Source organism: Pezoporus occidentalis, unplaced genomic scaffold (genome assembly GCF_034315485.1).
Source record: "Pezoporus occidentalis ecotype Australia unplaced genomic scaffold, CSIRO_AGI_Poc_V1 ctg22, whole genome shotgun sequence".
In the NCBI taxonomy this organism is placed as follows: Eukaryota; Metazoa; Chordata; class Aves; order Psittaciformes; family Psittacidae; genus Pezoporus; species Pezoporus occidentalis.
Window position 1 is genome coordinate 989,759 of NW_026914072.1, and position 21,307 is coordinate 1,011,065.

The 21,307-nt window shown below is 38.5% G+C and overlaps 1 protein-coding gene across 6 annotated transcripts in view; it reads right to left on the minus strand.

Annotated features, from left to right (window-relative positions):
- The window catches only part of GALNT18 (polypeptide N-acetylgalactosaminyltransferase 18), a 246,158-nt gene that overhangs the window by 23,213 nt on the left and 201,638 nt on the right, over positions 1 to 21,307 (minus strand). The window contains exon 10 of one of the 6 annotated variants that reach the window (XM_062620170.1): positions 15,261 to 15,505. The exons of the other annotated variants lie outside the window; for them this stretch is intronic. Within the exon in view, the coding sequence (XP_062476154.1) occupies positions 15,491 to 15,505 (15 nt within the window). The 3' untranslated portion in view covers positions 15,261 to 15,490. Of the gene's footprint in view, positions 1 to 15,260; positions 15,506 to 21,307 lie in introns of those variants that run through there. 6 annotated transcript variants of the gene reach the window in all.

The following is a 21,307-nucleotide window of genomic DNA, read 5'->3' on the forward strand; positions in this document are numbered from 1 at the left end:
ACAAATCCTCTTACTTAAGTTCCGCTTTTTAAATTGAACTGTCAATCATCATTTTTATATATAGTTTCAGTACTCACTTCCACAGTTTTCCTAATGCTAGTAACTGAAGAATTAACAAGACCTGGATAAATTTTTACCTGATTCACTTCCTAAAGTTCCTCTTGGTTTTGCTCTTACCTATGTGCAAGATCTCTGCAACTCTTCCACAGGAAAACAATAAAGGCACCAAGACAAAACAACCAGAACCCTTCTGTGTGTGACACCTGTGTGTCCTTTTTTCAAAATGCATGCTGCCTTATGGCTCCTGTGACTTTGTTCTACCTGAATTTTCCTTTTCCCTCTCTCACCAGTCCTTCTTCACCCTTCACAGTTTTCTTTGTCTATTCCTACATAATCCCATGTTTGTTTTACCCTGTTTTCTTCTCCTTCAATACATACTCGCAAACAAACTCAGTCATCACCTCCATGTGCCAATGCACTGGTCCATCCTTTACAGCAGAACTGACTCCTCCTGGCTAATGAAAATCTGAGCTAGTTTAATGCCACCTGTGCATAAGCATTTGGCAGCTCAGCATCAACAAGTTTAAAAGCAGATTTTTCACCTTTTCACAGCTAAGATCCAAATGCTTCAGATTACTGTGGGCACAGCCACATTCAGCTAATCATGCACTTATGTAATGTGCATTTTCATCTTGAACCACTTCCAAAGTCACCAAATCTTGTTACACAGCCTTTTTTTATACTGAAAAAAATCTCTAAAATACAACTTTTCTAATCAAAACTGACCACTGCTGCCTTCCTGACTGGTGTCAGCATTCATGCCCTCTTCAAATCCTGAATGCTTCTGAAAACTTGGAGTTCAGGTTGCCTTTCAGAAAGGCAATATCCTACTTGTTCTGTCTTCTACACTGCATCAACTGCATGTCTTTATTTTCAAAGCCCCTCTCAACCCCTCCTCTTGTTAATTATCAGCCTAGCAAGTATCAATAGGAGGCTATCTTCCAGCTCCTATTTAGATCAGGATGTTAGGCTTCATTTAGCACATTCTCCAACAAATATTCCTGGAAGCATCTTCCAAAGAACTCATCTTCCTCTACACATTGCACAGAATTTTCCTTTTGCCCATATTTCTCAAAAAAAAAACAAAAACAAAGAAAATCACAGCAATTTTGCTGGTGTACCATAAAGCATTACCCAAGAATGCTACTTTGGTACCTCACAGCATTCCCTTCTCCTCTCTGCTGCAATCTCCTGTTCCTAATATTGTACTTGTCTTCAAGTCAAGACGTAATTTTGTATTATGAGGTTGTAGAGCAATTAATATAATTGATTTCTGCGTCATTACTGGGACGCTTGGAACTACAATAATAAGTGTAACAATAAAAAAGTAATGCCAGGGAGAGTCAGGTAGCTTACTACTTCTCAGAAAAGAAATGATGTGTTTTTCTCTAGTGGCAAAACCTTCTAACTGCCAAAACACGTGGTGTTATTTCTACTATTATTACCTTTTTCCAAACTTTGGTAACAGTTTTGTCTGCATGTGATAAGTCAAAACAGGCAAATTACAAGCAAGTATGACACCTTCTCTATAGGGATGCTGGGGAAGGACTCTTCATTAGAGACTGTAGTGATAGGACAAGGGGTAATGGGTTAAAACTTAAACAGGGGAAGTTTAGATTGGATATAAGGAGGAAATTCTTTCCTGTTAGGGTGGTGAGGCACTGGAATGGGTTGTCCAGGGAGGCTGTGAATGCTCCATCCCTGTCAGTGTTCAAGACCAGGCTGGACAAGGCCTTGGCTGATATGGTTTAGTGTGAGGTGTCCCTGCCCATGGCAAGGGGCTTGGAACTAGATGATCTTAAGGTCCTTTCCAACCCGAACTATTCTATGATTCTATGATTCTATAAGATACTCCACTAACATCTTGATCTTGAGGGTTTGGGGGTTCTTTTTGTTTGTTGGGTTTTTGGTTGGGGTTTTTTTTGTTTGTTTTTAATACGGTTCTGTCTTTAGTCCTGTAGCGAGCAATGGCTATGAATATAGAGGTCCTTTAATTCCTCTTGTGCTCCACAAGTGCCATGAACTTGTCATTTTGTGAATGACAGAACAAATGGGAACAAAGTACGGTAGTTACATGTACAACTTTGAGAAGAATCCCCAGCTCCCTACAGGTATTATTTAACTCCCAGTGCCTACTGGCTCTCCTGGCTTAACTGAAAGCAATCACAAATATGTTTCTGATTTCAGATAAGCCAGATGTCACCCACTCTTCTTAGGATCCTGCATACGTTTGATTTAAGGTTTCCAGAGGTACCATATTGACCAACATATGCAAATACAAGAAAAAAATATCTAAAATATAATTATTTTGGTGCTGGAGACAATAAAATGCAGACATTAAAATGTCTATGTGGAACAAGGCATTATGCATAGAAAAGGAAAACAAAAAGATAGGGAGCATATTTCAACCTCAGCTAGTTAGTGAAAGTCTGATTATCTTCTGTTTGTTTAAGCTACCAGCAGGGACATACTTATTTTTCCACACAAAACAAAATGAAACACCAGGAATTCATCGGTCAAGTTTATAAAGTGACCTCTTTGCAAGCACCTGTGAGAAAAGAACAAAATGAAATGCAAAACCCAACTGCTCTTAATGTCTTAAAAAGTCCCAGTAGTAGTTTTTAGTCTGCTTCTACAATATGCAAATGAATAAATCCCACAGCAAGAACGGGGCTTGATTCATTCACAGAAAACCTGAAATAAGTCTGACATAATTTCACCAAAATCAAATGAACTGTCAGGATCCAAAAGAGTCTTCCCCCGTCTTCCTTTTCATATGATAAATTTTATAGATTATAATAACACATAGCATCAACACACTAACCTAAATGAAAACATAAGCTGCTTTTACTCCACAAAAGCTTCAGTCAGAACACAACTGGAACATCTTGTTGAGGCTGAGGTGAAGCTGGAACCTAAAGATCCTGTAGGACTCACAGAATGTAGAACAGTGAAAGGTGTTTCATACTGAGATGTTTAAAGTCACCCCAGATTTTTATGGGAAGGTGGACTACCTGTCATTCCATTTAGTCTAGGCTAGCAGCGTAGCTATAGCAAACCTATTTAGAGATATAAGTTACAATGGACTGAATATGCTGAAATTAATGTGCAAGGTAAAGCTGAACAGCCTAGGCCAGCTCACAGTCTGTCACAGCACTCTGGCAAAAGTGAAGCTCTGAAGGTTTCACCTACTCCTGCTAGCAGTGTTTCCTTCAGCAGCAGTTTTAACCTCCCACTTGACCTCCTATCAGTGCTTGCTGTTAAATAATTATAATCTAAAAGCCTTATTATGGGTATTATTCAACTCGTTAATTGGTTAGGAATGTAATATGATGAGCCAAAGTTAAAGAAACTTCTGCAGAGCAGAAGTGGATCTCATACACCAAAACAAGGGAAAGAATTTTACTTAGTTTAAACACGGAAGTGTGAGAGAAACTCAGCAGCACAGACACACAGCACTCACACAGGCAATTTTCTTCAGTTTTTAGTCTCTTGCATGGCTTCAGGAATTTGTGTATGGCTGAGACTGTGACATGTTGCTGTCTGGAAACACCATCTTAAAGGCTTATTACTTGCAGATATATTGTGCATTTCCACTTAAAGAACATTTAGTGCTGCAGTTTCAGTAGTAAGCAATTTTCTTACCAAGCTCTGCCACTTGAACTACTCAGTGGATACTTCTGTAGTCTTTTCCTAGGTCAGAATCAGTCATTTTTCAGGTAAACCCCTGACACTAATAAAGTTTGCAAAAGTTTTAATTCAGTTTTTCATGTTATATAGAGTCTATAATTACAAAACAGGCAAATGCTGTATACGGTCTACTTGCATGCTCAATAACATTACTTCTAATAAACTACTCTAAACAAATGAAATCTCTGCCTGGTTTAGTAGCCATACATTTAGTACTTAAAAGCACCAGTGTCACTTTGTCATAATATGAAAAAAAATTCAGACATCTGATCTCTATGCTGTGATTTCCTTTTCTTTATATGAATTACGTGACTTAACAGCCAACTTCACAACAGTATATTAATGGAGGATGAGTTAGTTTGAATACTGATGATGTAGACATGACTGATATCCACCAAGAAAAGAATCTCTATCATTTTTTGTTGATCATTTCTGTCATCAACAGTTAAGCTTTTTTTTTTTTAAATAAAAGGTCAAAATGCCATTTATCAAGTTTCACTTGATGTTTGTGCTAATTGATTTAACAGATACAGGGCCTCTGGTGTGGTTATTCATTGGACAGGGGTGAGAGGTGCAGAACAGTGCAGCTCTCAGTCCTGTGGAGAACAAAGGAAAGTTACTCAATGTTCCCACCCTGGCATGTTTGGTAGTATTTTGCCTCTTAAACCTAGTTAAGCTCATTAAGTTGAAGAGAAAGTGGTATTCTAAATGTACAGCATCAAAATCAAAGCAAATCCTTAATTACACTAGCCTACAAAAAATAAAAACATTATGCTTAGTTGCAGAGGATGTGTTTCAAGCAATGAAGTCTGTGTTTTGATCTTTACTGTTGGTCCCTATGTAAAGACTGACAGAAGCTCATGAAATTTTATCCAACCCAACTGTGTCCTAAAAAAAAAATTATTTCCTGAAACATATTTAAGCCTTCCGAGGCAAGTGGAGAAATTTATGTACCTGAATAGAAATGGCACTTTTCCTGAGCACCAAATGTCTTGAATTAGTGGTACTACTGTTTGCAGGGAGAAAGCAAATGACACTCAGAGAAAGATGTAAGCACCTAGAATTTAGATTAAGGTTCTGTATACAGTAACCTGCAAAACTGTACCTTTCAATCCGCCCGTGTTTATGAATAAATTGCAAAGCTCACAAAGCTCTGCAAGTAAGCTCAAAATGTGGTGCAGGCTGGAACAGTGCTCACATCCCAGAGATTCATCCTTCCTTCTGCTCTTCTGGTCCCTCAGAAAAGGGCAAAGAATAGCATCCCCTCATACATTTTCATCACAGAATTTTTTTTCTTTAGTTTAGTGCTAATGACATTTTTTAAAGGAAAGATGGAATCAAGGCAGGACATCAGAAGTAACCGTATACCAAGATTTCTTACCATGAGTACTTAAATCTTCTTAGACTTTCTAGATTAGGAACAAATAAATAAATAAAGCTGTTTAAAAAGCAGAAATTTCTTTCATGTTAAGAAGGACATTAATGCCAATTCAACTGTTCTAGCTGTGTGGGAAGCCTTACTGTACTTGGCTGAGTGAGCTTCATTTTCCCATAACCAAGAACACTGCCAAGTTCCTATTGTGCCCCTTGCAGAAATCAGGCTGTAAACCTTGGCAAGAAATAAAACAGTAAATACTTATGATGTGCAAAGGAACATTGCTTAACTGTGCAAATAGTACAGTATTTGCCCCAACCCCCCAAAACATTAGAGCTTGATTTCTGGGGCCTTCAAACATACTGTGAAGGCTCACATATGAATTTAGGTACCCAAAGACCAAGTAGGAGAAGCTCACCTTTTCAGCTTATGAGGTGGATGAAGTAGCAAAGCAAAATCATCAACTCTAAACCCAGGTTATTTAAATGACCTTCAAGTACAAACAGCGAATAGCTAAAAAACTACACTAAGCTCCAGGCTGCCGAGGTATTGCTAGGCTGTGAGGCTGCCTTCACGACGAAAGGCAGATTATGTCACAGATTTCCCCCAACATATTCTGCCTTTCTCAGAAGCCTTTATTATCTGAAGTAGATTACCTTGTAATGCTATCTGTAGGGCACAGACCTTAAGAAAAGAAAAAGCCCTCTTTCTTGCTGTTTAGAATGAATACAAATAGTAGGCACATCAGTCACTCAAAAGTCACTGAATCTTCACAACATAAATAATGCAGTTCTTTCAGGACTCTTTTGAGTCCTACTTTGTGTATGAATAAAAACACCAAGAAGGATTATTACAACTGTCTACTGTACAAAAATCTATTTAGTGATTGGTAGAGTTTTGCACAGCTGATTCTCCCCTAAGTGTATACCTGTGTCTCTACGTGGGCCCTCTAGGACTAGATCCTCCCTAGCAGTTCAGGATGGCAGAGGCATGCACTGCAGAAATAGTGGTTTGGGGATTAACTGCTGCCTCCCTGCTGCTTACCTCCTTCCCAGGGGACAATAGCCCATGCCCACAACAAAGGAAAAGCTAAGACACTGCCAAAGGGAGACACACCGCTGCAGTCCTGACCCATATACCTATGCCAAACTGGCAGGAAGGAGCAGAGTGACCCTCTCAATTCCTAGACACTCAGCTCCAAGGCCCAGGCAGAAGCTTATGAAAGCAATAATACTCAAATCCTATCCTTTCCACAAGTAGCTTGTTGTGACCACCCTGCTAGTGTAATCCATTGAACCAGCAGTTGTGTCCTGAGTTTCGTGGGTATCCCAATGCAGTAGGTGACTGCAGATGATGGGGTCTACAGTCTCCCACTGTGGGTACCAGAAACCTTACCATTCTGTGGCAGACACACGCTGCTTCAAGGCTCTTGGATTTCTCCTATACTGAACCTCTGGTTACAATAAGATTACTACATTTGACTACATTGAGTGTGTATACTGTACATACTATGTTCGTCTGTGACACGAAAGAAGTATATTAAAACCACAAAAGAGCCGAGCAAGAAGTCAAAAAGTTTAACTCAAAGCCACATTAATTGTACTTAGCTTCCCCCCCCCAAAACACCAAAAAAACAAAACAACAAAACAACAAACAGACTGGAGTAAAATGTCAGATTTTCAGTCAATAAACTGCTAGTCTAGATCCTTCCTTGGTATGCATCTGGAGGACAGAACTACAACCAACTACAAGTTATTCCCTTCACCATGCTCCTTTCAAAAACCACTGTTGCTATCCTCATAAGCAGAATCACAGGGGAGCAATTTGTCAGAGACTCTCCAGTACAGCTCACTCCAACTTAACATCTGTCAGATTCACAGTAGGAAAGAATCACGAAGAGTTAAAAATTATGCTACCAACTCCTTGGAAATTCCAGGTGAAATCTCATGGTCTGCTGCAAGCCAACAGAGCCTTTCCTTGTGAACTAAACTACATCAGCCCTAAAAGCAGGTACCAGAAAATTTTGTCCCTGCAACATTAAAAGAACAATGTGGGGGCCAAATGGGAAGCTGAGGTGACATCTTCATCCGAGACACTGACTCAGACTAATGTATCTTATCCTGATATGGTGTTGAGCACAATCTGACCTGTAAGGGTCTGACAGTAAAAATCTGTTATAATTTTGTGCTTGTAGTCACTGAAGGGAAGACTGGGGAGAAAACAAATTTGAGTCCATGTGGACCCATACGTTTTTGCATTAAAGGGCATTGAAAACAATGTGTTCCTATCACTGATCCAGCTTTCCAGCTTTTAGTTTACAAACCTGAAGAAAAAAGTGTTTCTGTTTTGTAAAATGAGAACTTCATGCATGCAGAACTGTTTCTAAGCAGGCTTTTTATACACATTACTGTAGAATTTTCACTTAGCTGTTCTACCTTGAAGTAGGAGAGTTCCGATTCTGGTAACTCTCCCTAAGCATCTCTTCATAATCACTCCTAAATCTCCTGCACAAGGCCTGTTTTTTGCAAGAGAATGTATTTAACTAATGAGCATCTCCTAGATTACTTGGATCCATTTCACAGGAGTACTGTTCTTTATTTACATTATTTTGATGCTTTCTTCCCTGAACAATCAACTTCATAATAATGAAAACAAACTTCCTCAGATTTCATCATCTCAAAATAACATACATGAAGTGATCTGTGCTGTCTTAATAAGACTGTTGCTGTCCTTATATTCTCTGCAGTACATGGGGCACTGGATTTGGTCTCCTGGTTCCACAAAGTATCTCTCTGGCTTGTCTGAAGCTGCTCTGCATTTAAAGCCTGATCCACATCTTGTGTGAGATGTTCACATCTCACCCACATCTCGTGGGTGTCAGCCAGATAGTGTTTCATTAGACACTGACTGAAATCCATAGGCCAGTCCTACTGAAACTGGAGTTTTAGTCATTGTCCTGTTAGCCTAAAGCACTCAGAAGTTTATCCTTCACTATCAGTCATCAGGCTTCATCCCAACTGTTGTATACGCTATTGAATCACAACTGCTGCTTTTTTGTATTGAAGATGGAAGAGTTTTATGGGTTACTCCCTTTGGTTAAAGCTACCTATCTCTTTAATGCTTAGCCTCTCACTTTAAAGAGCTAAGAACATGTGTCAGATATAGTAATGTTTTTCTTATCTCTGTCTCAATTCTTGTGGAACTTTTACCCTTTTCGGGAACTGATGGTCACCTGAAACCATGGGACTTTTTTTCTGACAGGAACTTTTCTTCAGCCCTGTCCAGACACAATCCTTGGCCTGAAGTTAGAAAATTTGGGAAAAGACAGAATTTTTTCAATCTCACTTATATTTGCCCGTGCAGGGGGTTTCATCTGCTTGTATGGGCAGAACAGGAAAAGAAAGTGCCATGAGATATTTTCCTTGGCAACTTGCTGTAGCTGACCCTGCTTAAGCAAAGGGGTTGGTCAAGATGATCTTCACAGTTGACTTTTTCCCTCAACCATTCTTGACTGAAATAATCCCCCATAAGCGTAAAACTGCAAACAGTTGGAAAGTGACAAAGTTGGAGGGACAGCAAGAATCATAAGTGGTAATGTTTGTCTGATGAACAAAAAAGTTAATCAGCATTGATTTTTAGAAGTTTGAAGAGTGCTAAGGAACTCAAAGAGAAATAAACATCAAACCTGCCACAGCTCTTTCAGGTGTTGCTTTTTTTCCTCTTAGTTATTGTAACTCAGAGTTTTCTTGGGTTATTTGTCAGATTGCAGTATTCCTTCAAAATTTTTAAGTGCAGTTATGAAGGGAGTCTACAGTGGGCAGATTTAACTTTATTTGTGAACAAGCTACATATGGTATTAAAAATATATTTGGAAGCCAGAAATGGGCATCGTGCAACAAACAGTTAATCCGTAACCACTCAGCATGGCTGCTATTGAAAGTGGCTCTTCAGAGTATTAACTATAAACATCGCCCATCTGGCAGAGTAACATTCAGCAAACTTGACAGTTCATATTTAAATTTGCCTTAAGTGCTCAAGAAGGTCCCAATTCTCATGGTCCATATTTGTGCAAACACTTACAAGTACTCCTTATACTTACAACTATCATACTGAATTAAAAAATGCAGTCTGGGAAAAAAGCCATCTGATTACTCCAGAAAAACTTAAAAGCCCAAATTCATAGTTGCTAACAAGAATGAAGTTAAACTTGATGAGATGTTTAAATCAATCAGAAAGGTGAAAAGACTTGATGTCATAACTACATTGGACACAAATAAATAAAACCATGATTAGTCAGTCATTCTCAGAATGGTATCCAGCAATACTAAGTAATTATATGCTGTTTATACAACACTGACATCACACAACATTTTGAAGTCAGTTGGTACCCAATATATGTTCCTACGTGTCACTGTCCAGGCACATGATAACAAAGAAAGCCCTTTTATGACATTGCTGCACCAATGCAATAGTATTTGATAATTTCTATTTGAACAATGGGAGATTTCCTCATTTGAACACATTTGAGGACAAATTAAAAAATTAAGGATTTGATTCTGTGTTAATATAAAACAGAAGATCTGACTAAACCCCAAACCAACCTGAAATTCACAGCTCTGACTTACAATCACTGGCGTGGTCTCCTTCTTACAACTGAGGTCTGTCCCTGCCGTTTGGTCACAGACTCCCATACTAAATGCAATGCAGCATGACCTATAAAAGTTTCAGGTTTAATGTGGTAAACATTAAAATTAAAATCTCCATTTTCTCCAGTTTTTTACTTCAATTCATGTTCTTTTAACAAAATCTGTGAGTTCATAAAAGCTGCACTGCTATTTTTTCCTTCCCAAACTAGTGCTGTTTAGTGAGTCAGTCAATGCAGACCTCACGTTTTTAAGGCTAATTTCAGAGTTTGAGAGCACTAAAAATAAATGCTGAAATGCAATATGCATGCTGAACAACTCACTACATCTTTAACATAGCAAAAGCAATGAAGCTGCAATGTTCGCAATCAGTGCAGTTCCCTGCTAAACAAATACAAAGTTAATACTGTAGTAACTTCTGAACAACCTACATGCATTCATCAGCTTTCTCACTTGATTGCTTTAGGCCTTTATGGACAGCCAGCTGAGCAGATAGGCTTGGCATAAGAGAGCTATCTGTCCCTGTATGATTTGTTTAATCACACTTTAAAAGAACAAAAATAGACTAAAAAAATTTAGCAACTATTTTTAAAGCTGTAATGTTCTTTACCTTCCAAAAACACATAAAAGGATACTGATTTCTTTAAAGCCATATGATTATTTTTCCGTGTTATTTCTGTACATTCTAAATCGAATCAAAATTCAAAGTAGTACTAGCTGTGCTTGCCACTTAGTTGATATGTCAGTAGGGTTAAAAGCCAAAGAGGACCAGCAGGTCTATATTAGGGATACACACTTTCACTTGCTTAGCTCCAAATCCATTAAATTACAGTTTTCCAGAATTGTAACAGCTTTGAAGACTTCAACAGTTACTGTCATTGCTTCTTATGATGGCTAGTCATCTATTCTGATGGGAATATGTACCTTATTCCTAATTTGTATCCAACTGGATTTAATTTCTAGCCATTGGTTCTAGAAACAATGCTAAATGAAAATCTCTAATATCCCATTCTTTTGGGGAAAACTACCTCTACTCGGTAAATATAACCAGGTTTAGACTGAACTGAGCTTGCTACAAGCTAGTTTGATTGCTTATTTCAAATAAATTATCTGACAAACATAGCTCTTCTCTTGGCTTACAAATCAATTCAGATTTTTGTTTTCAGAGTTACTCATAAATATTCAATCATGATTTTATGTGAAGAAGTAATCTCTGATCTTCTCCATGCTTCCTGATTGGACAAACGAAGGCTAATGAACAGGAGAAAAAAAAAAACCCTTGTTCAAAGAGAAACACTGTGGATACAATCATTACGTAAGTATTTCTGCAAATAACTGTACTCTTCAAGTGGTGAACAATACTACAGTGAAAGTAAGCTGAAATGGAATTGCTGATCAGAATTCGAATGAATTCTGTGAAAGTAATACAGCTCTTGTAATTACAGAGGAGTTAAATATGCTTTCATGGAGATTGAATTTGGTCCATGAATTCTAAATGAACCAGCAGATGACTTCAATTAATGCAATGCCATAATAAAATTATCAGTAGAACTAAAGAAATTATAAAGTGACTCTTCCATCTACTCTATTAAGTCCCTCCTCTAACAGTTCATAGAGATCATAGAATTATTTGGGTTAGAAAGGACCTTAAGATCATCTAGTTCCAACCTCCCTGCCATAGGCAGGGACACCCAGGTTGCTCCAAGGCCTATCCAACCTGGCTTTGAACACTGCCAGGGATGGGGCATTTACCACTTCTTTGGCCAACCTGTTCCACTGCTTCACCACCCTCACAGTAAAGAACTTCTCCCTTATATCCAATCTAAACTTCCCCTGTTTAAGTTTTAACCTGTTACCCCTTGTCCTATCACTACAGTCCCTAATGAAGAGTCCCTCCCCAGCATCCCTATAGCTCCCCTTCAGATACTGGAAGGCTGCTATGAGGTCTCCACGCAGCCTTCTCTTCTCCAGGCTGAACAGCCCCAACTTTCTCAGCTTATCTTCATATGGGAGGTGCTCCAGCCCCCCTGTCATCCTTGTGGACTTGCTCCAACAGCTTTATGTCCTTTCTATGCTGGGGACACCAGAACTGCATACATAGTTAATCACATACTGTCAAGAATTTGAGAATCAAAAATCTGACCTTCAGAAATTTAACTCTGAGAGAGCCTTGACAACCATAAGACAATTACTACAACATTAATCTCCAAGTACTATACATGTGTTACAGTAACTATATTGCTTTTATGCTGAGTTTATATCATAAGCAGCAACTGGTTTTAGAAACTGCTGATTGAAATACCCATTTGCAATGAGGCCAGACATCTTTAAAGTACGGATAACACTAGTAATTGCTACCTAACATGCAACTCTGATAGATTTCAAATTAATGTACTTAGAAAACACGAATTGCAGGAACCTAACACAGCTGCTTTGTTTCTCCAAAAGCATTAATTAAAAACATTTTCCACTCAGCAAAGGAAAGCCCTGTCCTTTTCTAACTGGATCTTGTATTTCTGAGATTAAAATCAGCTGAAGTATGGAAATCTGTACACCTATTCCACCTGGCAGAGAAAGACTCTTAAGAGAAAATGGAAAGTTATTTTTGTTTATATTTCTATTTTGGAGGTGTTGCTCCCAAAGCCCTTTGGCACCAGCTCACTGGGTATATGTAACAGACTACTGTAAGCCTCTATTCCTGAACTGAACCAAATATGAAAGACAGTGCTACCTTTAATCGGCTTAGTGTTTGACATGAAAAGCACAGAGTCTGAATCCAAGATCTAGTGCCAGACTTACCATCTGAAACCTCAGCAGTATTTCACCTTCATGTTTTCAAATATTTTGATGTTTTAACTAGTCAAAATCCTTTTGGCCAAAACTTTCTGTACAAAAAATACTATAAAACAGTAAAAAAAAAAAAAGCTTTGAAATGTATGTGCACTTTTATTTTCCAGAGGAGAACAATTTTGAACTATTGTGTAATATTCAGGCTAACAACTCTGATCTCTTCTAAATTAAAACACTTCATGAAAGCTTGAAATGCTCTGATAATTTTAAATTCTTAGACTCTGCATTTGCTCACAAAAGTTTTTTCAGTAAGATTTTCAGCGCAGTTTTTTTTTTTACTACAGATACTCTGGGCAAATTACCTTAAAAGAGTGACCTGGGGAGTTCTCACAGGAATTGTCACAAGCTCAGAAGCCACAATCTCAATTTATAAAGTGCAAAAAAAATAAAATTCAAAAGACGACATTAACCTTGAACAGCTCTTTTCCTGCATCAACCTCAACTAGTTAACAAAAACTTCCGTAATGTAAAGCAATACCAACTAACAGCTTTTCTTAAAACACAAAAACCCAATCCCTACCAACCCCTGAATACCAACCAACCAGCCAAAATCAGTCAAACAACCGCCCCCAGCCAAACTGAAAACGCCCCATTACTGTAAGCTGTGTGGTACAACAGAGGTGCAATTTTTTAATCCTGTGGTTTTGGCACACGAGCATTCTTTGTGCTCCCCACCGTACTTCTTTGCACACTCCACAGTTTGCTTGCTACTATTTTCTGCTGACATGATGCATTATTCTCCTCTGCAGTGATGTGATGAAAGCTAAGTTTACCAGGCCTACGTAAGTTACACCAGAATTTTTGCCAGTTGAAGTTTCTATTCTCTCTATGGAAATACTACATTACTAGGCAAAAGCTTTCTAACTAACTGGATGTCTCTGACAGCACTTTCTGAGCTTCCCCTGACATTACTTCTGATAAGCATTTGCAATCTTTCCTCCTGTGAAAGGTCAATTTATGCTTCTGTATCTTTTCAGCACATCATGTACCACACGTAAATTGCACCGGTACTTCTACTGTAAAACATTAAATAGTACAGCTATCTTAAAAGAACTCTTACTCATTCTCTGAGATGAGTATTTCTCTTTATTTAGAAGAATGAATGACTGAACAGATACAGCATAGACGACTGTTTTTATTCCTCTTATACTGTGTGGTCAGGGGGTTTAATTGCTTTTTCAAACAAAAGTCATCTGTGGCATTAGCCAAGATACTTTTTACTCTTTTGCTGCATCTACCTGGATAAAACAAGCAGTCATTTCTCACTCAGAAAAATGCTTATAGATTAGCAAAATTAATTTAAAATTACCTTTGTTTTCTTAGAGCCCTTGTGGCTCTAAATTTTCAAGTAATTCAAGTCCTTAATCCTTTTAGTCCTAGATATTCTTAGCACTCAAAAGAATGGAACTACTTTTTGAATTCTTGCTTCTTAGCATCAACTCAGGTCTTGGACTGAACGTCAAGATTACTACTTTAGCCAGATCACTGGTTTCAGCTTATAGTAGCGTCTTCCTTTTTCATTATTCATGCTCACTATCAGCAGCGATCCTGCACACTAGACAGGAATATAGATTTCAAAAGCATCTAAGACATTTTTAAATCTTTTAATTCTAGGCCATCCTATCAAAACAAAGAAAAAACTTCTTTGAAACTAATCTGTTTCTCCAAGGTATGTTAAGTGCTATACGCTCCCAAATGAGAAAATCAGTGCTACTCTTCGGAAAAACAAAAAAAAAAAAGATTGGTTTTCAACTATTTCATTTCACTATGGTTGGAATTTCAATTCCAAGCACTCAGTTCTCTCAACTGTCACAGGCATGCAAGGTGTTCAATGTTTTTACACTACATAGCTTCAAACACAAAGTTAAATAATCAGCAATATCCATTCCATTATCTCCAAATTCAGGGAGGTAGAAGATACTTGCTCTGAGCTGATACAATGCAGCTGTACAGCTTTTTTGTTCTGTGTGTGTGGTTTTTCCTTGGTATTTTTTTGGGGGGGTTGTGTTTTGGTGGTTTTTTTGTTTGTCTGTTTTTGTTTGATTGCTTTTGTCTTTAATCAGTGCAAGGAAACACAGAAAAGATCTATCCTAGCCCTGAAACCTGAAGAAGGGCCTCTTGTGCTCAGTTTTTTGAATTCAAGTCTCTTTTACCCTGTAAACAGAGAGTGACTTTCATGAAGTCATAAAATGAAGAGACAGGTTCATCTCCGGTCCTGCTATCATGAAAACCTAAGGTCAGTTGCAAAATCAAGTCAACAAATCACTCACCAGTCTATGCTCACATGGGCCTAGTGATCAGATTTATATTTATACTTTAGAAGCTAAAAATTGAACACCACTGATCTTCACTTGCGAATAGACAACCCTGTTCAGTTTAAGTGAATCTCTCATACCAGGCAATAGATACTGAATTTGAATGAAGTAAGCAGTACAGAAGACTGGGCAATGGTCATACTACACAATAGAAAGCCTCTTGGATCAAGCCACAGCAAGTATAGAAATAATTTACTCATAGCAAATGGTTCAGTACACAATTGCTCCAAAACTAGAAATCAGATTAACAGTCTCTTTCTCTGAAACTTTGCACTGAAGTAAATAATGATAATATGGTCAGAAACAAACTTAGGGAAAAATATTTAAAAAAAAGAAAATAATGCACAATGTGCAATGATACATTATTCACCCACGACATGTCTGCAAGAAGTAAGGGTTGCACTGCCTGTGTTAGGCCAAGGAAGGACGAAGGCTTTGGAAATCTTTGAAACACTTCTGTAGCTCCCTGATGCACCCATCGTACAGTGTAAAGAGGCTGCAGCTTTGAAAAAATGTTTGTTGGATTTAGCTTCTCAGGCACACATCAGAGAAACTCTCTATCTTGAAAGGAACTACAGAAACCTAACACCAGATTTTGCTGCCATTACAAACAAGATCACAGTTTCTATTAACTTTGCTATGAACAAAATCAGGATTTCTGCACTGAAAGAAATTAACAGAAATATAAATAGTCCCAATAAAATACTCATCAGGAATGCCTTATATAAGACATTAACAGCATGCAATAGCAAGCAGGCCCTTTACAGAATATGCTTAAAATAAAAATTAGAATTCATTAATGCTTATAACCATCCTTGGGAGGACATTTCACCAACTGTAACTGCATCTTCTTCCACTTGGGCCTTTACTGAACTCAGCAACCTAGATTTAAAAAAAAAAAAAAAAAGAAAAAGCTGTTCTATTTCCAGAAGCATCTACTGTGGAAATACCCCTCTTCCCAGAGAGCATGCTGTATGGGCATAAAGTCAGGGCTAGGCCCAGTGCTTAGATCATTCCACAAGACTTAGTGATAAAGGCAAAGGAAAACAATGAGCCTGGCTGTGCTCTGTCAGATGCAGCCTCTGGAAGAATGCAGAGAGAAGCACAGACCCCTGTGCAGGGACAAGCAGAATAAGGCTGACCAGCTGAGCCATGCTCTTGATGCAGCTGCGTCACTTTATATCACTGTGGCTGTACCAGGAGAGGAATAATGACCCTCTCTACTGCATGGTGTGAAATTTCACTGCAAAGTATCTGCACCAAGACCTAACTGGGTAGTCTGTAAATTTCAATGTCTTTACAGCGCTCTGTAGGTGTCTGCATACAAAAAATAATCATTGCAAAACAGGTATTTGCTAACTTCAGACCACCACTGTGGTAGCAGGTCCTTCAAAAGAAATAGTACTATGCAGAGCAGGCAGATCAGACCACCTTACGCACAGATGTTGAATGTGGCTCATGTTTACCTTGAAGACAAACATGAACATCAGTCCCAAGTTTGCGTATGACTTACAGCTGTTAAAACAGGTGCTGTGCTTCTTTTTATTGCTTAAAGTAAGACTCCTGAAAATGCTTATTGCTGACATTCCATCTTCGGGGCAATGATTTTTCAAGTTTGATGGGTCTAATCATTAATCACATCAGCAGGCTTTGTTTTGTTCTTCCTTATTCCCTGACAACCACTGAAACATGCTGATATCAGTGGCTTCTGCTTGTGGGGCCTTCTATTTAACTGTTTTCTTGCACAGAATCTCAGTTTGCAATGCTTATGTGTTTTACCCACATGCTTAAGAACATGGTCCTACCACTGAATAACAGAAGACCTCTTGTTTTCTGAAATGTATTTCATAGTATTTTCTTAGAATGTTGCATTTTTGGCCTAAAATAATTACAATCTCACTTTAATTCAGCTGTAAGGAAAAAAAGAATACATATTAATCCATAAACCAGCTCAGGATCTGCGCCAGCACAACTACAGGCTGTTCTTAAACTTCAGAAACTCCTTTAAAACTTCAGGACAGCAGTATTGAGGTGCTCTGTCAGCAGCGGTGTTAAGACTGTCAAGGAAAAGCAGCTGCAGCATTCAGTGTTTTATTGATTTATTCTTTTTAAGCAAACAGGTGACATGCAAAGCCTGACCTGTAGTAAATGATATAATGACATTTTGTCTATGTCATGGTTTAACCCCAGCTGGCAACTAAGCTTGAGACAGGAGCAGTTTGATAATTGAAGTGTTTTGCTTGGTTAAGGAAAAAAGAAAAAAAAAGGAGAAGTAATAAGGAAAGGAGAGAGAGAAACAAAGGCAAAGAGAGACAAGTGATGCACAGTCAGCACAGCTGCTCACCACCTGCTGACTGATTTCCAGCCCATTCCTGAGCAGCGACCAGTGCCTCCCTGCCAGCTCCCCCCAGTTTCTATACTGGGCGTGATGTGCTGTGGTTTGGAATACTCCTTTGGCTAGTCCGGGTCAGGGATCTTGTCTCTGCCTCCTCACAGCTTCTTGTCCCCCTCCTCACTGGCAGAGCATGAGAGACTGAAAAGCCCTTCACCAGTGTAAGCACTGCTCAGCAGCAACTCAACCATTGGTGCATTACCAGCATCATTCTCAAACTAAAGCTGAAACACAGCACTGCACCAGCTGCTAGGAAGAAAATGAACTCTATCCCAGCCATAACCAGAACAGTCTATTTTTCGCTTTATAAAATGGTACATAGTGCTTCTTGGTCAGGATACTTCACATAGACAAAAGCCACTCCTAGTAAGGTCACTGTTTCTGCTTCAAAATTCCCTTAACACTCATTCTAACAAAGCACGCAATTCTATTCCCAGCTTTCCTGGCATTGACAATTGTCCAATACAATATGAATTTCATTAGGCACAGAAATCTAAAGAAAATTTTTAACACTGCAACAGACATTAAAATTAAATATCTTGACAGAGACGTTCATATTTGTAATGTTTCAATAACCTGAAGATCACACTAGCTTTACCCTAGAGATGTTTAAATAATTAAAGTGACAAATTTCTTCCTTGCCCCCCCCCCCCCCCAAATTATTTGCAAAGCAATTTTAATGATTTTGATAATTGTCTGCTGAACATTTATGAATTGTTCCCTCCCCTGGGTTTTACAGTTTGGACTGGTAACTATACACTGCACTTTTTTACCAGAATATAACCATCCTTCAGTGACAGTCATTTTTAGTCATATAGATTTTGGTTACAAATTAAGAAATAACTGTGTCTGAACAAGCACCATGCTAATACCTTTGATTGAAGAAAAAAATAGTTTTTACAAAAATATATATGAATAACATTTTAAAAGGAGCACTCGTGAATCATACAAAGAGTTATTAGAAGTTCACTGGAGTTTTTGTAACTGCTGTTTCCAGTACTTCACACACTGTGCTTAGAATAGAACATTAGGCTTTCAGGTCAGAGTCTCACACAGTGTAAATGGCATAGCTCTACTTGTTGGCCTGACTACACTGCCTTTAGCAGAGATGAAATGATTCGTATCAGACAGGGCTGTAGTTTTCTGAGTGTCAGCTCTGCAGTTTCTTGCAAGAATATGAAAGGACATTAACGGGTGTCCTTTCTCACCTGCATTTCTTTTCTAGTAATTCTCCCAGTCAAATCTTCTGATCCCAGTCCTCAATTTGAATTCCTCAAAATCTAACTGGTTTGTATTGACTTTCACATCCCTGGATTAGTTTTGTGGTTTAGCTGCTTATAAATTGAGAAATATATGAGCCAGAAGCTATTGAGCAAGGGAACACAGAACTGCCCATTATCCCCTCAATCACAAGCACTTTTCAAGGTAAATCTGTACTTAATACATCAATTCATTGACTGATGGTACTTGTTTATTACACAATAGGTAAAAAGTCTATAATAATGTGGTACTTCATTCTCTGCAAAGAATCTTATGAATTATCACTCAGGAGTAGTTTTAATGCAAGTGACACGCTGTCATCGGTTTGCCTTCAAGATTACAGGCCTAGTTAAACAGCAGACTTAAACAAAAAACATCCAGGCTCAGGCGATTCCCAGAGCTAGTAAGAGAATGCAGTCAGGCCTGGGGCACATACTTACTGCAACTCCAAGCAACAACCTTTTCCATGCAAAACGGGGCACTGCTGGAAATGGACCTTTAAGGCCTAAACATATGACTGAATTGTAGCTCTGTTTCAGTAAGCTCCAGAATTAAAACAGTACCTTTATCCTTGCACGCATAAGCCACTTAAAAAAAACAAACAAAAACCCCACAAGCTCACATGAGGTTATGTACTGTTTTGCCACTACTATTCTTCTGTCTTCCTTTCTTTTCTTTATATTTATCTCCTTTTGCTTTCTCCCCTACTGCCAGTCCACCTTATCTCCCAATTTTGCTGTTTCCCTCTATCATTCCACTGAAGGGACCTGCTTCCTCAACACCCCCAGCTGTCTCCAGTTGTTCTCTTTGACTGAGAACAATTGAGGACTCTTGGTGCTTTGCCTCTGAGCAGTTCTCATGCAATTAAAGCAATATGATCTCTGCCACCACTGAACACTGTAGTAGAAACTTATTTTAGCTGTTAAGTATTTTACCAAGTTGCATTTATTATGTTAACTTTTTTAATAAGATGCAGAAGTCAGTTTTGTCCAGCTATTCTGAGAAGCAGCAGCACTGCACAGCAGAAAAGGCTTGATATGACAGGATAAGACATACTCTAAAAGCCCCTTCCAAATGGTTGGCCATCATCACATCAAAGGTACCAAACCCACCTTATGGCCTTGACATCAAGCACATCATGCTCTTTAGCCATGGTGGCAATGAGAAGTAACAAGCAGATGCTCAGGTGTGGTAGTGATGTTCCCACTGATGAGTCTAGGGAGTCGTGCCAACATACGTATGCTGCTGCACGGATGGGAGCAGTAACAACAGTGTTGATTTTGGACTGGTAGTGACTAAAGGCAGAAATGAAGGATGTGATGCTTTGGAAGCAATATACTCCAGCAGCAAAATCTGGGGAGGATGAGCAACTTAGAAAGTTATGCTCTTTGAACTGAATTTAATTAGGAAGTTACACATGATGTTCCTGATACTGTCTGCAAAAAACAGAGCATGGATTTTTAATGTCCACTATACATTTCCTTTTCTGTTGACTTCAGTGGTTTCTTTCTTGCATAAAACATGCTAAAAGGAAACAGTGGCCATATGTACACTTATATTACTTGATGTCAAACACCTCATCTAAGCTATTTCCCACTCAAAAACATGAAAATCCAATACCATCTGAAAGAGGTTCATGAGAAATAAAGGAAGTTACCCGATTTAGAAGAGAGGCTGCAGCAGTAACTAAAACCAGTAACTTAAACTGCATATGAAGGAATGGTTCCTGGCAGCCAGATATAATAATGCACATCTAGATTCTATTGTGCAAAGCCCTCCATATGGCAGCTCTAAAACCATACATGGTAAGCTGCAAGAGTAAAACTTTGCACCAGAGCTAAGAACAGCATTACCAAAATCCTCAGTCAACCCTTTGACATGCAGTCCTGAATCAGGGGACTCATCTTTTTAACTAATCTGTTTTGATAGAGATAGTCAGGTGGGCAAAAGAACCCTCTATACATAGCATTTCACCACCACTAGAATAGAATTAGCATCTCATCAATATCTTTTGTGGATACTGGCAAGTTCATTAAGATTCAAAGGAATATTTATTCAAATATTTCCAGTATGCTAAATGGCTGCAGCTCTGTTTAAGCAAGAGATGCAATAGGTGCAGTGGAAATCTCATAGAAGTATTCCAAATAATGTTTGTTAGTGCTTTTCCTGTTAATACAATAATCCTTTACATAGAGAAAGTTTACTCCTCTTTTAGAGAAAGTTCTCACACATTATCTTGCTCATATATAGGACTTTTGGGGGTTTAACATCATTAGCTACAAAATTACATACATAGTAATGGGAAGGAGACACAAACGTCGTAATTATGAAAGGAGCAGAATCTTGTCAAGGGAAGTTTTCCTTGTATTTTTTTCCCTCTGTTGTTTATTTGCCATCTCATTTATACAGAACCTCAGCTGACATTCAAAGGTAGTTCTTTATCGGGTGTATACTGAACTGTGCTAACTGAAGTGACTTTTTGTTGTTGCTGTTGTTGTTTGTCTCAACTATAATTAAAATTTCTAATTGGAATTTACACCCATGCCTGCAGTGTGTTGTTATCACAGATGAGATGCTAGAAGAGAGCTACGGTGCCCTCCCAGAAGATGAAGAATAATGACTCTGGCTCACGGGTGAATTGCAAAGTTCCTTAGCAAAGAATGAGGACTAATGTAAAAACCTCCTGGAGGCAAACAGTGGTTACCACATAATTATGTGACAA